This window comes from Amblyraja radiata, chromosome 7 (genome assembly GCF_010909765.2).
Source record: "Amblyraja radiata isolate CabotCenter1 chromosome 7, sAmbRad1.1.pri, whole genome shotgun sequence".
NCBI classification, from domain to species: Eukaryota; Metazoa; Chordata; class Chondrichthyes; order Rajiformes; family Rajidae; genus Amblyraja; species Amblyraja radiata.
The window spans coordinates 62,690,879-62,707,631 of record NC_045962.1 but is presented as its reverse complement, the minus strand read 5'-3'; the positions used below and the strand labels follow the sequence as shown (position 1 = coordinate 62,707,631).

Sequence of the window (16,753 nt, the reverse complement as noted above, 5' to 3'; positions counted from 1 at the left end):
ATCTCTTCCTTCTCCCGCGGTCAGGCAGTCAAACTACTGTGTCGAGGTGATCGAGGCTCCCGATATTGAAGCCCCTGAAGAGGGATGGAAGATCCCACGGTCGATTTTATACCATGCCGGGCGATGAAAGGCCCTACTAATGGGCTGATTCAAGCTTTACGATTTGGGGCGGACGAAGCTGCTGTTGCTGGAGCTCCCAAAATCAGTCACCAACCAGGGAGCTGTGAGCTCCCGATGTTACAATCCACAGGTCCTGCAGTCAAAGACTCCAAAGCCTTCGAAGTCGAGTCGCATCCACAATGGCAGCACCACCACAGCCTCCAAAAGTCAGCCAGCTCTGCAATGGTAAGTCCACAGGCTCTGCGACTGGAGTCCTCAAGGTCAATTCCAGTTGGAGGCCACTAGCTCCTCGATGTTAGGCTGCAGCACAAACGGAGATACGACACAGAAAAAGGTTGCATCTCCATTGAAGGAAGAGATAACAAAAAGTTAAAGAGAGAGAAGGGAGAGAGAGAGAGGGGGAGAGAGAGAAGAGGGGAGAGAGAAGGGGGAGACGGGAGCGTGGGGTTCATTTTCCCCACACAAACCATAGGTGACTGGGCAATCTGAACCCAAGCACCAAGTTGAAAGCGGCTGAATGTGTGCAGCCTCCACTCTCCCACGGCCACCCTCCGTGTGCTGCGGGTCGGGTGGAGCGGAGGTTTGAGACAATGTTTATGCCTTCACAGTGATGTGATGGATGCGGGGGTCACGACCAAACGCTGACAAGTCCCGCCTCCCGGCAACGTCAAGTCTGTTATTGGACTTTTCTGTTGAGCAGCAATCGGTCCTTTGGCTTGTAGGTGACGCCGCCTTTCGGGTAGGTGGCGTTTCGATAGAGCGGCCATTCGGTAAGTTTGCTTTTAGGCAACACAGCTTTTCGGTTAGTAGGTGTTTCGTCGTCGGACTCTTTCGGTTCGTTGACTTTTAGGTGTCCCGCCCTTTCGGTTAGTTTGCATTTAGGCGTCCCATCCTTTCGGTTAGTAGGTGTTTCATCGTCGGACTCTTTCGGTTTATTGGCGTTTCGGCTTCGTTTCCATTCGGTTCTTTGGCTTTGACTTCTTTGCTTCGGCTTCTTGTCTGTCGGCGCCATGTCTGGGTACCAAATTGCCCACCTCCAGATAAAAAGATGAAAGAAACTATCTGCATTGTCTCAATCTCTGTTCTACTGTCTGGATCCAGCTGTACCCAAAGAGATACAAGGAGAATTAACTGAAAAGATCATTAAAACCAAGGCTACATTTGAAGCAGAATTGAAAGCTGAGACCTATGTAGTCTATGTATTGGAATGACATCGATAAAGTTAAAGAGGGAAGAGTATTAACATAAAATGTAGGTCAAAAAATACAAGCAAATGTAGAGACAATGGTTTTGGAGCTGTAAACTGAGACATGGCATTCTGTGAGAGCTCACGCACAACAAGAAAGTTATCTTCACATTGTAGACCATTATTGCAAGTGCCATTTGACATATGCAATGTAACACAATTCACTCCTAGAGAATTGAGAGAGTTTGCAATTCAAAACATGTTCACCATTCTTCCCTATATTATCCACGAGGACAGAATTTCACAGGCACATCCAAAAATCAATGTAGACAGAAGCAAAAAAAAAGACCCAGACATTGCTTTCTTATCTCTTTGAGTTACTATAAGTGACATGCAATTGTCAGTTGAGCTACTGAACCACAACACTATGACTTGTAGAGTGATTAAGAAGTGCATGAACAGTATGCAGTCCTGTACATGTCCGTCCACGTGTTACTATTTGCTTTCTACTAAACATTATAGATGTTGTCTCTTGGTCATCTAAGATGAACATTTCTAAGCATCTACTTTCACTGAAACAAGGCCATTTTGTATAGTAATTATTCATTAAATATAGTTTAGTCAGGATAGAGAAACAAAATTGCCACAATCCCATCTCAACACAACCATTTAGCTTTGCCATGGAACTTCACTCTCTACTGCATCAATAAACGTGAACTTCAAACTTTCGCTGTGATTTTGCTGAATGAAATTGTTAACCTAGTTTTATTTTTTTCCCTCAAATTTTCAATCTTTTTTCCAAATTGACCAGCAACTACCATGTACCATCACTTCTGACTTCATTAAAAATAATAATTTAAATGTAAGTGGGCATTGTTTGCAAATCCAGTATTTTTTTGTTACCAATTCCAAATTGCCCTTGAGAAGATGATGGAAGGTAATGGCACGGTGACGCAGCGGTAGAGTTGCTGCTTTACAGTGCTTGCAGCGCCGGAGGCCAGGGTTCGATCCTGACTATGAGTGCTGTCTGTACGGAGTTTGTACATTCGCCCCGTGACCTGTATGGGTCTTCTCCAAGATCTTCACACTCCAAAGAAGTACAGGTATGTAGGTAAATTGGATTGGTAAATGTAAAAATTGTTCCTGGTGTGTGTAGGATAGTGCTAATTTGCGGGGATCGCTGGTCAGCGCAGACCTGGTGGGCCGAAGGGCCTGTTTCCATGCTGTATCTCTAAACTAAACTAAACTAAACTAAACTTGATCCAACCGTTGAAATCCTATTGATAATTGGCAGTCAGATGTTGTTGGTTAGGGAACTGCAGGAATTCAATCCTAGAACAATGAAGAATGGTGATATATTTACAAGTCAGTATGGTCTATGTCTTTGACAGGCAATGAATGTGTTCGCTGCACGCATCCTTCTTGTCGATAGAGGTAGCAGATTTGGGTGATATCGTTAGAGTATAATTGCAGTGCATTTTGCGCAATTCATAACCACAAACAGAACTTCTGTATTATGGAACTCTTTATAAGGAATTTTGACCTCACAGTAATCAGATACTTTTCTTTTTAAACAATGCACATGTAATGGTATACATGCAGCATATGAATATGAATATTGGGACCACATGCCCAAATGCAGTGTGTACAGCTAATTTTTTCAATACCTATCAGTAACACTCTTAGCCACATGTGAGGTAGGTGACAGGTAACATTGGCCTTATAGTTCCCTTAATAATTAAAAAAAGTAAATTATAGGCACTGCCAATGATATAATTTCATCTCATGTTCAGTATATTCAATTATATATTTTAAGTTAAAAAGCATATTTCTTGTGAAAGAAAATCCCTTCAAAATAACAAAGATCTTTGCTATTCTGCCAAGTTTATCAGCATCAAATTAACAATGCAATGATGAATTTGTCTTATGCAATGATGGAAAAATTAAGTAACATGTGCTCCTTTATGACATATGTACACATAAGAAAAGATTGCCAATAATAATGTTACCTTCGCTAATTGCAAGTGAAAACAAAATAGCTGAAACATTACTTTGTAGGTTATTTTTAATTTTAATTTTTAAAGGATCATTTCCCCATTAAATAATACATAAAGACAGATACAAATTTTTAATTTTGACTATCCTTTCCTGTGAAATTATAATTAAGTGCTGAAATTAATTATTTTAATCCAAGAACAGTGTGAAAATGACAATGTAGATGAGTCCTTTCCAATGGAAATTTCGGATGACTGGCACCACTTCAGCTGTAAGCATTACTTTTAATGTGAATAACAATAATACATATGCTTATGCAATTAACCGTGCAAGCATTATCACAATTCCGTGCTAGAGCTTTCTCCTTGACAAACTTGACTGATCCTGGTGACAATTATGACAGCACATGTTTCCTTATAACATCTTTATTGTTCCCTTATTCCAGGTTGAAGGGTCAATCAATTCCTCCAAAAAGCTTTGAAAATATTACATACTTACTTCTTCCAAGTTTCTGTCACTGAATGTTCAGCTGTAAAAACTTTTAACATAGTAGCCATGTATTTATAGCATCACCTCAAAAAAATAGATAAAGGGAAACCTCATGCTGACATATGAACAGTTAAAAATAAATACATTAATGTTAGTAGAACTATTGGTCTACTGATATATTCTGCTTTAATTGAACAGGAAAATATGATTTATGGACATGTGGACAATATAAATGCAGAGGCATTGGCAAAGCTGATGAAGTGAGTAGATGTGAGCTGGGTTATTCTGGCAAAGTAGCTGATGTTGTTTGTGGTGAGCAGGGCCAGGAATGATCAGACACTATCTTGCTAACAACCTCTTGCTAATGGACTTCTCAAAACCAGGGATGGGTGTGTTGAAATTCTCTGCCTCAGAGGGCGGTGGAGGCCGGTTCTCTGGATACTTTCAAGAGAGAGCTAGATAGAGCTCTTAAAGATAGCAGAGTCAGGGGATATGTGGAGAAGGCAGGAACAGGGTACTGATTGAGGATGATCAGCCATGATCACATTGAATGGCAGTACTGGCTCGAAGGCCTGAATGGCCTACTCCTGCACCTATTGTCTATTGTCTATCGAGATGAGGAATTGTTGTACCAGCCATGTTATCATCAGTGAACCATGAGCAATTGAAATATTTTCTGGATACACAGAAATAATTTTGAACTTTGGAACAAAAAATATATATTTTAAGCTTATTTTAAGATGGCACTTTATTAAATTCCGGGAGGTGTGAATACTGCATTTTGAGAACGCTTTGACTTGAAATCTGAAGACGGGAGGATCACTTATTTTTCAGGGGCTGCTTAGATACTAAAGTTGGAGAGGATAGCAGATAGTGAGAAGTATCCTGTCACAGTCTCAAGTACTACCTACTTCCTCATGAGAACATCGAAGATGAGCGGGCCAGAATTCCCTGAAAATCCCAAATGTCCCATCTCACCATGACATTCTCTCACCTCTGCCACAAGCACCCACCCAATTCTACCCAACCAACCTGCCCCCTCACCAACATCACCCCCCCCCCCCCACAAACAAAATTGTGTAGTATTATAGAACCATGGCAAATGTAATATTCCTTCAATTGCAAAGTAACACCATTATTCTCCTTAATGAGGCATTAAACCCACCTACAGGAATTCCACCACACAATGTAGATTTCTGAGATGGCCTTCACAAAGTTTACATCTAAAAAATAGTAAATTCTAGCCTGGCATTATGTTCATTTAGGTATTGTTCGAAAGATAAAACTTAGCTGGAACACCATGAGTGCATGAATAACCTGTTCCTGTTCATGTTGGCTCCCATTGTCTTCAAACATATGCCTAATCTCTATAATACAAAAGCTCTTCATTTTGTTTGTGGCTGTGTGTGTGTCTATGTGAATATCTGGTTAATTCCTATTTTCTTCCAAACGCTAGGCCACAGCCTTCCCATTTTCACACATTCTACTCACATTTTTCCCGTTGAGGTGATAAACATCTTACCATCGCATTCCCACCTATATTTCTGAAGTTTTTAATCGTTAGATGCCCGGCGCCCCACGCCCAGTGGTGAGGGTGGTGCCATGGCCCCTGGCTGGAGCCGAGCCTGGTGCTCGAGCTGGAGTGAGAGCCGAGCCCGGGGCTTGGGATGGGGCCGTGACTGGGGCCGAAAAGGAAGCTGCCGCTGGAACCAAGGACGAGCCTGGATCCGTGGTCAAGGATGAGCCCAGAGATGAAGTCGTAGTCTGCACTATAGCCCAGGAGGCAGCCAAGCTGATGTCTGGAGTCTACAGCCAGGGCCGGGCCGAGTACGAGAACCAGGCCCTGGCGGTGCTCTACGACCTGGGTAGGTCCTGGGGCAGGGAATGGGAGTGATGGGAGGAGGATGAGGGAAATGAGGAGGGAAATGGGGTGGGGAGGAGGGAGACGGGGAGGGAAGGAGGAGGATGCTCCTTCCCTCCCTACATACCCTATGTACCCTCACTCTCTCCCTCTCTACCCCCCTCCCTCTCTACCCCCCTCCCTCTCTCGCCGTCTCCCTCTCTACCCTCCCTCCCCCCCACTATACCCCCTCCGTCTATCTCTACCCCCTCCCTCTCTGCCCCTCTCCCTCTCTACTCCCCTCTCCCTCCATCTCCTTCTCTCACCCCTACCCCTTCCTCTCTACCCCCCTCCCTCTCCCTGTCTACCACACCCCTCCCTCTCTATCCCCCCCCCTCTCTAGGGATTGAAGAGGGAGGGTGAAGAGGAGGAGGAGGGTGTGCTGGGGATGAGGAGAAATGAGCCGCACCTGCGCAATTGGGGGCTATGCGTGAATGGTGCAATATTGAATTGGGGGAATGGTTTACATTGGGGGAATGGGTGAGTGGTGGAATCGTGCGTTGGGGGAGCAGACCCTACAGGTCTATACTTGGTCTAGTCTATCTTTAATATTGTTCAGCCAACTTCAGTGACAAATGCACAAACTCACAACCCTTTTCTTCTTGTTTAATATAATACAATTATTACCTGGATCAAAAGGATCAATGGACCATCCATTAAAAAAGGCTTGGAATTTTGAATTGTTCAGTTTGTTCTTTCCCACGTTGGTTTTAACATCAGCTTTCTTCTCCTCAGTCATGGGGATTTTTGCACAGTAATCAAGAAATCCATAAGGAGTCATGACTTCCACAAAACCTTTTTCACAGCCACACACACCTCCCTGAGGATTGATTACAATGCATCAATTATTAAACATCTTAAGAATTGGTTTATAATCAGATTGGAGCAAACATGCCTTCTTGTACAAAGCAAAGTAATATTAACAGATTAGCAATAGGTTTCACTCCATCAATCCTCATGCAACTCTTGTAACAGATGTTGTAAAGCACCAAATATACTCAATTATTTCTGATATACATGTTTTACTTAAAATATATTATCCTTCATTTTATTTCATCAAAGTACACAAACAATATTGGAAATGTTGTGCTCAATTTGCAGCTATTTTAAACAGATGATATAATCAGAGGATATGAAAATTGAATTCTCACAAAGCATGATTAATTGAAATTTTGCAGGACAATTAAGTGATTAATTCAATTGACGCAACTCCGTTTTCATGTTATTGGGAAGAAACAAGGAAATATTTTACTTTTGAAAGCTGCTTGTCAACTGAGAAACCATTTGAGAAATTAAAAAATACATCTGACTGACTTACATTCTTCATCCCAGAGTACTCAAGGAGGTTGCCCTAGAAGTCATGGATGCATCGGGATAGCTAATCGAGGGTAACCAATGTAATTTCACTTTTTAAGAAAGGAGAGCGAGAGAAAACGGGGAATTATAAACCAGTTAGCCTTACATTCGTAGTGGGGAAGATGCTGAAGTCGATTGTTAAGGATATTATAGCAGTGCATTTGGAAAGCGGTGACTGGATTGGTCAAAGTCAGCATGGATTTATGAAGGGGAAATCATGCTTGACTAATCTTTTGGAATTTTTTGAGGATGTAACAAGTAGAATGGATAAGGGAGAGTCAGTGAATGTGGTATATCTGGACTTCCAAAAAGCCCAAGGTCCCACACAAGAGAATAGTGTGCAAAATTAGAGCACATGGTGTTGGGGGTAGGGTCTTGAATGAATGAATGAATACGTTTATTGGCCAAGTATGTACACATACAAGGAATTTACCTTGGTGCTCCACTCGCACACGACACACGACATACAGTAATAATTATATTATTACTATATTATTATTTGTTATTTGCACTATATTTGTTATTTATTGAACTTTTTATTTTTTCCCGTTATATACATCGTTTACATATTCACATATTCTGTTGTGCTGCAGCAAGTAAGAATTTCATTGTCCTGTCCGGGACAAATGACAATAAAACACTCTTGACTCTTGACTTGACTAATTAAGAATGACACATAAAACATTAAACATTAATAATAAAACATTATAGTTTAAACATGTGAATGAAATAAAATACCAGAGCAAAAGGAGGCTACAGACTTTTGGTTATTAAGTAGAGCTACTGCTCATGGAAAGAAGCTGTTTTTATGTCTGGCTGTTGCGGCTTTGAAAGTGCGGAGTCGCCTTCCAGAGGGAAGTGCTTCAAAGAGTTTGAAGCCAGGGTGAGAGGGGTCAGAGATGATCTTATCCGCTCGCTTCCTGGCCCTTGCAGTGTACAGTTCATCAATTGGGGGAAGGTTGCAGCGAACAACCTTCTCAGCTGATCGGACGATTCGCTGCAGCCTCCGGATGTCGTGCTTGGTGGTTGAGCCAAACCAGACCACGATGGAGAAGGTGAGGACAGACTCTACAATGGCAGTATAGAATTGGACCATCATTGACTGTAGCAGATTGTGTTTCCTCAGCTGCCGCAGGAAGTACATCCTCTGTTGGGCCTTTTGTGGAGTCGATGGTGGCCCCCCATTTCAGGTCCTTAGAGATGATGGTTCCAAGAAACTTAAAAGACTCCACAGATGTGACTGTGGCATTGTTGATGGTGAGTGGGGGAGTGGAGGGGGAGCTCTCCTAAAGTCAATTATCAATTCCACCGTCTTGAGCTCCAGGTTGTTACGAAGGCACCAGGACCCCAGCTGTGTCACTTCCTGTCTGTAGGCATATTCCTCCCCATCCTGGATCAGTCCAATCAGGGTTGTGTCATCCACAAACATGAGAAGCTTGACAGAGGAGTCTGTGGATGTGCAGCCGTTGGTGTAGAGAGAGAAAAGGAGAGGAGAGAGTACGCATCCTTGTGGTGCTCCTATGTTGAGGGTCTGCGGGTCTGAGGTGCTTTCAAAGCCTCATATGCTGCTTCCTGTCTGTCAGGAAGTTTATGGTCCACTGACAGAAGGGTTCAGGCACAGTCAACTTTTTTTTCTTTTTTTTTTAATCAAAAAATATATTCAATTATTAAAAAATAATATTTACACTACAATAAAACAAGCCAGAGCCCACCACCATAATACAATACAAACACATATCCATAATAAACTTCTATACAACTATGAAACAATCCTTATTGAAGATACGTTCTACACCCAGCGGAGCCCAGCGGTCCTGGAACTCCCTCAGGGCGCCCGTAGACAGGACGTATTCCCTTTCTAACCGTATCCCCGGAAAAGGGGCAGGCAGCCAGCTCAGGTAGATCCCTCCACCACCTGGCGCCTTGACTCGCAGATGGCCAGCTTGGCCAGGCCCAGGAGCAACCCAACCAGGACATCTTCAGCCCTACCCTCTCTGCTACGCACAGGGTGTCCAAAGATGAGGATGGTGGGTGAAAAATGCAGCCAGAAGGCAAGGAGCAGCCCCTTTAGGTATTCAAACAGTGGCTGCAGCCTCACACACGCCATGTACACGTGGTACACAGACTCTTCCAGCCCGCAAAAGTGGCAGGCGGCTGGCGAGTCTGTGAACCGCGAGAGAAACAGGTTGCAGGGAGCACCTCGGTACAATATTCTCCACCCCAGGTCCCCAATGTAGAGGGGGAGAATCTCTGCATAGAGGGACCCCCACCGGGGGGGGGCCCTTGCGACCGTAAGACAACACCGACCGCCAATTGGTGTCTGGATGGTGGACCAGGGCGAGGAAGTGCAGGGTGTGGAGGAGGAGCCTGTACAGGACATGCCTCCCTGCGTCTCGGAGCGATATGAAGGGTGTCGAGGAAAGGCGGCTCAAATTGTGTGGGACAGGCTCCCGGGATGGATTACGGCGCCTGGGTCCGATGAATACTTCTGGCTGAGCGGGGGCTTGCTCAACCACAAGTACTCCGCACGTTTGAGCCCCCCCCCTACACATGGACCGCCTGCTCTCACGCCCGGGCCATCACCCTCCGCCAGTGGAGGGGGGGCCCGGTCGACGGCAACCAGGTTCCAGACTCTCAACAAGTCCCTGTAGAAGCCGGGCATCCCCATCAGGACCGCACGGCTGACGCCCACCATCGGGATCCGCGTACCTCCTTGAAGGCAGCGGCTCCGTTGGAAATAGTGCGTCGCCAGCACGTGCCACCTGGGAGGATGCCCTGAGTACAGGTATCTCTGCAAGGTCCTGAGGCGGAGAGCCGCCAACTTGGTGCGAATGCATACCAGCGACTGACCAGGCACAGTCAACTTGGAGAGTTTGGAGTGTAGTAGCTCTGGCACAATGGTGTTGAATGCAGAGCTAAAATCAACAAACAAAATCCTTGCATAGGTCCCCTGGTGGTCTAAGTGCAGGAGGATGAAGTGCAGGCTTAGGTAGACTGCGTCATCCACTGATCTAATGGCCCAGTATGCAAACTGCAGAGGGTCCATACTGTTCATTATATTGTTCAGCTGGGCCAGTACCAGTCTTTCAAGGGTCCTCATGACAACAGAGGTCAGTGCGACAGGCCTGTAGTCAATAAGACCAGTAACCCTTGTCTTTTTGGGTACAGGGACAACAGTGGAGTCTTTGAACCAGGCAGAGACAGTACAGGTTTGAAGGAACTGGTTGAAAATGACTGTGTCGACCGGTGCCAGTTGTTTGGCACAGTGCATGTGGGTAGAGGGGGAAACATTGTCCGGTCCTGGAGAAAATAAATATTTGTTACCAAAATACCATGTCTAGCAATATAGATCATAGAGGTTGATAGACACAATGGGAGACCTTAGAATGATCTAAACTTCTCAGGAAAGTCTTTACAACCACTTTTTCATATCAAATGAAGAGTTTAATTCACAGTTTATTTAAAAAAGAATAATAAAATGTGAACCGATAGATGAAAAAGGCTGGTTTTCTTAACTGTTAAGATGCATATTCTAATGATTAATGATTAATACTTTGTCAGATGGCATAAGCAGGCATCCAAGCTCACATTTAAACCAATCCAGTTATTATTGGGTACATATCTATTGGGTAGCAGTTATGCAAGGATTTTCAGCAGGTTGCCACACCAGATATGTGCATTGTGGTCAGTAATTTCTTTCCATGGCAGCATTGCAGTCTAACTTTTACTTCATGCCATCAAATAACAGAATATATGCATATATAATAATACATATACATATATATATATACACACATTCGTCTGTACACAGATGTATGTTCCAAAAGATGAATGTGCAGAAAAATGCAACAGCATAATATGTTTATAAATACATCCCTCATAACAGAGTTATACATCAGGGTGAGTGCAGAGTGTCTTTTAGCCAAGATAGGGAAATCAAAATTCAGAATCAAAGGTGAGAGGGTCAAGATTTAATAGGAGCCATTTTGCACGGTTGTATAGAACAAGGTGCCAGAGGAGGTAGTTGAGGCAGGTATTATAACAGCATTTAAAGGACACGGACAGGTGCATGGATTGGAAAAGTTTAGACGGATATGGGCAAATAGGATGAGCTAAGATGGGGCATCTTGGTTGACATGTAGCAAGTTTGGCTGCCTGGCCTGCTTCTTTGCTGACTAAACAAAGTACTTTTTTATAACAATTGAGATTTTTAAGGCTGAAAGAAAAGAAGGGAATGCTGAAAACACTTGGAATAGTGTTTATATTTTGGATTTCCTGATTCAGCAGTTTTTGCTTTATGAAAATCTAAAATGATTGGTTTTTGCTTGCAGTGGATAGAATTCTATTATTCTATTCGTTGTTTTGTGAAAACTGATAAGTTGATGGTCTGGTATATCTCTGGAATTATACTATATATATATATGATATATTAACAGGATGAAAATGTCATGAAAATGAGTAATCAAATCTATTTTTAGCTTAAGACATCTGACTTTTAACGAGATGTGAAAAACATAGAAACAGAAAATAGGTGCAGGAGGAGGCCATTCGGCCCTTTGAGCCAGCACCGCCATTCATTGTGATCATGGCTGATCATCCCCTATCAATAACCGTGCCTGCCTTCTCCCCATATCCCTTGACTCCACTAGCCCCGAGAGTATCTAACTCTCTCTTAAATCCATCCAGTGACTTGGCCTCCACTGCCCTCTGTGCCAGGGAATTCCATAAATTCACAACTCTCTGGGTGAAAAAGTTTTTTCTCACCTCAGTCTTAAATGACCTCCCCTTTATTCTATGACTATGACCCCTGGTTCTCGACGCGCCCAACATTGGGAACATTTTTCCTGCATCTAGCTTGTCTAGTCCTTTTATAATTTTATATGTTTCTAGAAGATCCCCCCTCATCCCTCTAAACTCCAGTGAATACAAGCCTAGCCTTTTCATTCTTTCTTCATATGACAGTCCCGCCATCCCAGGGATCAATCACGTGAACCTACGCTGCACTGCTTCAATCACAAGGATGTCCTTCCTCAAATTAGGAGACCAAAACTGTACACAATACTCCAGATGTGGTCTTACCAGAGCCCTATACAACTGCAGAAGAACCTCTTTACACCTATACTGAAAACCTCTTGTTATGAAGGCCAACATTCCATTAGCTTTCTTCACTGCCTGCTGTACCTGCACGCCAACTTTCAGTGACCGGTATACAAGGACGCCCAGGTCTCGCTGCACCTCGCTGCACCTCCCCCTTAACTAACCTAACCCCAGAACTTGCTAGTGTTGCTCCTATTTCCCTCTTCCAAATCATTAATATATATGGTAAACAGTTGCGGCCCCAACACCGAGCCTTGCGGCACTCCACTCGCCACTGCCTGCCATTCTGAAAAGGACCCGTTCACTCCTACTCTTTGCTTCCTGTCTGCCAACCAATTTTCTATCCATGTCAACACCCTACCCCCAATACCATGTGCTCTAATTTTAGTCACCAGTCTGCCATGCGGGACCTTATCAAAGGCTTTCTGAAAGTCTAGATACAGTACATCCGCTGGCACCCCTTCATCCATTTTACTTGTCACATCCTCAAAATATTCCAGAAGATTAGTCAAGCATGATTTACCTTTCATAAATCCATGTTGACTTGGACTAATCATTTTACTGCTATCCAAATGCCACATTATTACCTCTTTAATAATTGACTCCAGCATCTTTCCCACCACTGAAGTCAGGCTAACTGGTCTGTAATTCCCCGTTTTCTCTCTCGCTCCTTTCTTGAAAAGTGGGATAACATTAGCTATCCTCCAATCCACAGGAACTGATCCTGAATCTATTGAACATTGGAAAATGATCACCAATGCGTCCACTATTTCTAGAGCCAACTCCCTGAGGACCCTGGGATGCAGACCATCAGTTCCAGGAGATTTATCATCCTTCAGTCCCATTAGCCTACCCAATACTATTTTTCGCCTAATGAACATGTCTTTCAGTTCCTCTACCCCCTTAGATCCTCTGTCCTCCAGTACATCTGGGAGATTGTTTGTGTCTTCCTTAGTGAAGACTGATTCGAAGTACCTATTCAACTCTTCTGCCATTTCCTTGTTGCCCATAATAATTTCACCCGTGTCTGCCTTCAAGGGACCCACATTTGCTACTCTTTTTCCCGTAACATATCTAAAGAAGCTTTTACTGTCCTTCTTTACATTCCTGGCCAGCTTCCCTTCGTTCTTCATCTTTTCAGCCCGTATTGCCCGTTTTGTTTCCTTCTGTTGTCCTATGAAAGGTTCCCAATCCTCTGGCTGCCGGCTACTCTTTGCTGTGTTATGCATCTTTTCTTTTAGTTTTATTCTATCCCTAACTTCTCTTGTCAGCCACGGTTGCCTCCTACTCCCCCTAGAATCTTTCTTCCTTTTTGGAATGAAATGATCCTGCGTCTTCCGGATTATGCCCAGAAATTCCTGCCATTGCTGTTCCACCGTCATTCCTGCTAGGATCCCTTTCCAGTCTACCTTGGCCAGCTCCCCTCTCATGCCTTCATAGTCCCCTTTGTTCAACTGCATCACTGACACTTCCGATTTAACCTTCTCCTTATCAAATTGCAGATGAAAACTAATCATATTATGATCACTACCTCCGAGCGGTTCCTTTACCTCGAGTTTTCTTATCATATCTGGTTCATTGGACAACACTAAATCCAGAATTGCCTTTTTTCTGGTTGGCTCCATTACAAGCTGCTCTAAGAATCCATCTCGGAGGCATTCGACAAACTCTCTTTCTTGGGGTCCTGAACCAACCTGATTTTCCCAGTCTACCTGCGTATTGAAATCCCCCATCACCACAGTGGCATTGCCTTTTTTTACATGCCAGTTTTAACTCCTGCTGCAACGTACACCCTACATCCAGGCTACTATTTGGGGGTCTGTAGATAACACCAATTAGTGTCTTCTTGCCTTTACAATTCCTCAACTCAATGTCACCTATTCCTTTTTTCCTGAAATGATGTCTGTCCCGCTGAGTTACTCCAGCTTTTTGTGTCTATCTTCAGTCCAAAAACAAAGTCTTCCCAGCCCCACAGCTCAGCTTTACTGTTGAGGCTCATTGCTAGTTCCAGCAGCCGAATGCAGGCATAAAGGTCAAGAACGTGCTGACCCACACGATGCTATTAGAGAGCGGGTGAGTGAGGCCGTGCCAGGTCTTGTGGACTCTGAAGAACGGAGAAGAACTCGTGGTGATTGGCAAGATGAAAAGTGATCAAGTAGGATGGTCGCAGCACATTAGACATTTACATTCTGCAAAGATAGAAATATCTGCTTGGAAAATATTGATGTGCAATTCTTTCCAGCAAATTATTTCCTTTCAGCTTCTATGTTTTGAACTGTTAAAATTGTAAAATAGTCTGACAGCTTCAGACATTTAGGTACAGAAGCATTCAAATACTGGCAAAATAGACAGCAAGCAGCAAAATCTATGATCTTAAACTTTTATTTTGGAGTTTAAGATCATAGATTTTGCTGCCTGCTGTCTGTTTTGACAAGCCCTACTTGGACGGCACGTGAAGAAAGGTTCAAACCTGGAGTTGGGTGTGGTTGTGCTAAATGTTGCACAGCTGTGCTGCCCTCCCATTGCATCATGCTCAACAAAGAAACTTTACATCATTTCATTCTATTCAACTTTGTAATTATAAACACATGATAATGAAAATACTGAATATAGTGTGGCAATAATAAAAAAATAAGTTTTCACAAATTGTGCAACCACACATTCACTATATTATCACCAGGGGGCAGCAAAAGTCTGTTTATAGATACCATTTTTTTAAAATAATTATATGTCATGTTTATTTATTGGCCAGCACTGGTTGTTTTGGTGATCTTTGCCATAAGCCTTTTTATATTGGCCTTCATGGTTTAAAAATATGTTCCACATTAAAACTGAAACAACCAAACAATGTCGTACAAATTGTTGTTTCAATAATATTAATTATATAAAGTATTTGAAATATATTTCAACTATTTACATAATTATGTTTCTTTTACTCCAGCTTGGTAATGTTCTTTTGCTCAGCTATCCCTGTATTGACAAAGACATTTGTTAAATTCTTCTGCAAGATTGCAGAACCTGCAATGGCTCACAAAACAAACATTTCAATATGTTTTTGCTCCCCAAACCTCCTTCCCCAGATTTAGGGTATTTAGTTTAGTTTATTGTCACGTGTATCATGGTACATTGAAAAGATTTGTTGCTGCGTGCTATTCTGTCAGCAAAGACTATACGTGATTACAATCAAGCCGCCCACAGTGCACAGATACAGGATAAAGGCAATAATGTTTAGTGAAAGATAAAGTCCAGAAAAATTCAATTAAAGATAGTCCGAGTGTCTCCAATGAGATATATAGTAAGTTAGGACTGCTCTCTAGTTGTTGATATGATAGTTCAGTGGTCTGTAAACAGCTGAGAAGAAAGTGTCCCTGAATCTGGAGGCATGTGTTTTCACACTTCTGTAGATTGCATGGTTCATCAGGTAGGGGGGGTGATTCTTCGGTAAGTGTCTACTTTGGTGTCCCGCTACTTTGATGTTATATGTAAGGAAAATCTGTAATTCTATCCCATTTCTTCTTTTTCTATAATATTAATAAACATAATCCTCATAAATAAAAATTAAACCCTAAATGAATAAAGCATTATATTTTTTCCGATGTTGAATTGAATTGAATTGAATTGAATGCCTTTATGTTCTATGCCCCCTCCCCAAAACCGCATGTCCCGATGGTAACTAGTGAAATTTCACGTCGGTATATTTATTTAATGGGGGATCTATCTGAAATGAAAATACTTTTAAACGGTAGGTATTAATAATTAAAATATTTATTACGCTTAAAAAAATTTCTCTATTCTTGATATTATAAATCGTAATTTTTTTTCAAAAGATTCTTGTCCCGATGATTGGAGTCATTTACCGTCACGCACCTTTGTTGAGCCGTCCCGCATGGCTATAAATAGAATAGACGCGAACTTCCGACCTCAAAGACCGCAGAATTCAAAAGTCCCCTGGCTTGTGAATTTCTCCTGCTTCGCGGGACGCGAAGCGTGTGAAAACTCTTTTTATCTGCTGCATAGCGGGTACGTACCTTTATTCGGCGTCATCTGCAAACGGTGTTCAACTCTTAGAATTTTTTAAATCGTTCTTTTTTGATTTGTTCGGGAGAACAAATCGTGCCATGTGCCATTCGGGAAACGATATGGCCAGGCATGGCCTTACGGTGAGGCCATCCTGGACTAAAGGCTTGGGCCACCATTCCCGTCCACAACATAACCCCGATCTCCATCCAGCTCGAGCCGAACACAAAGCCGTTGCATCATCCCGTGACACGATGACCCTCTCCACGCCCGGCCCTTGTCAGCCCTTATTCCTCCCTATCCCCCCCCCCCACCACCGGGGAACAAGGGCCGAAGAAGGCCGTGCGTGAAGAGGGTCATCGGGTCACAGGAAGTTGCGACAACTGCAACGGGGCTTCGTGTACAGCTGGAAATGGAGCTAGAGCTGGAGATGGAGCTAGAGTTGCTGGATCTGGTGACTGGGGGTAAGTAACCCTAGCCCCAACCCCAGCCCCAGCCCCATCCCCCACCGGGAAACAAGGGCTGAAGAGGGCCGGGCGCAGAGAGGGACATTGGGTCACGGGAAGATGCAACGGCTTTGTGTCCGGCTGGAG

The 16,753-nt window shown here is 43.3% G+C and overlaps 1 protein-coding gene across 1 annotated transcript in view; it reads right to left on the bottom strand.

Moving 5' to 3' along the window:
* thsd7b (thrombospondin type 1 domain containing 7B) overlaps positions 1–16,753 on the bottom strand; it is a 789,171-nt gene that overhangs the window by 6,317 nt on the left and 766,101 nt on the right. The window contains exon 26 of the mRNA XM_033024685.1: positions 6,318–6,510. Within this exon, the coding sequence (XP_032880576.1) occupies positions 6,318–6,510 (193 nt within the window). The remainder of the gene's footprint in view (positions 1–6,317; positions 6,511–16,753) is intronic.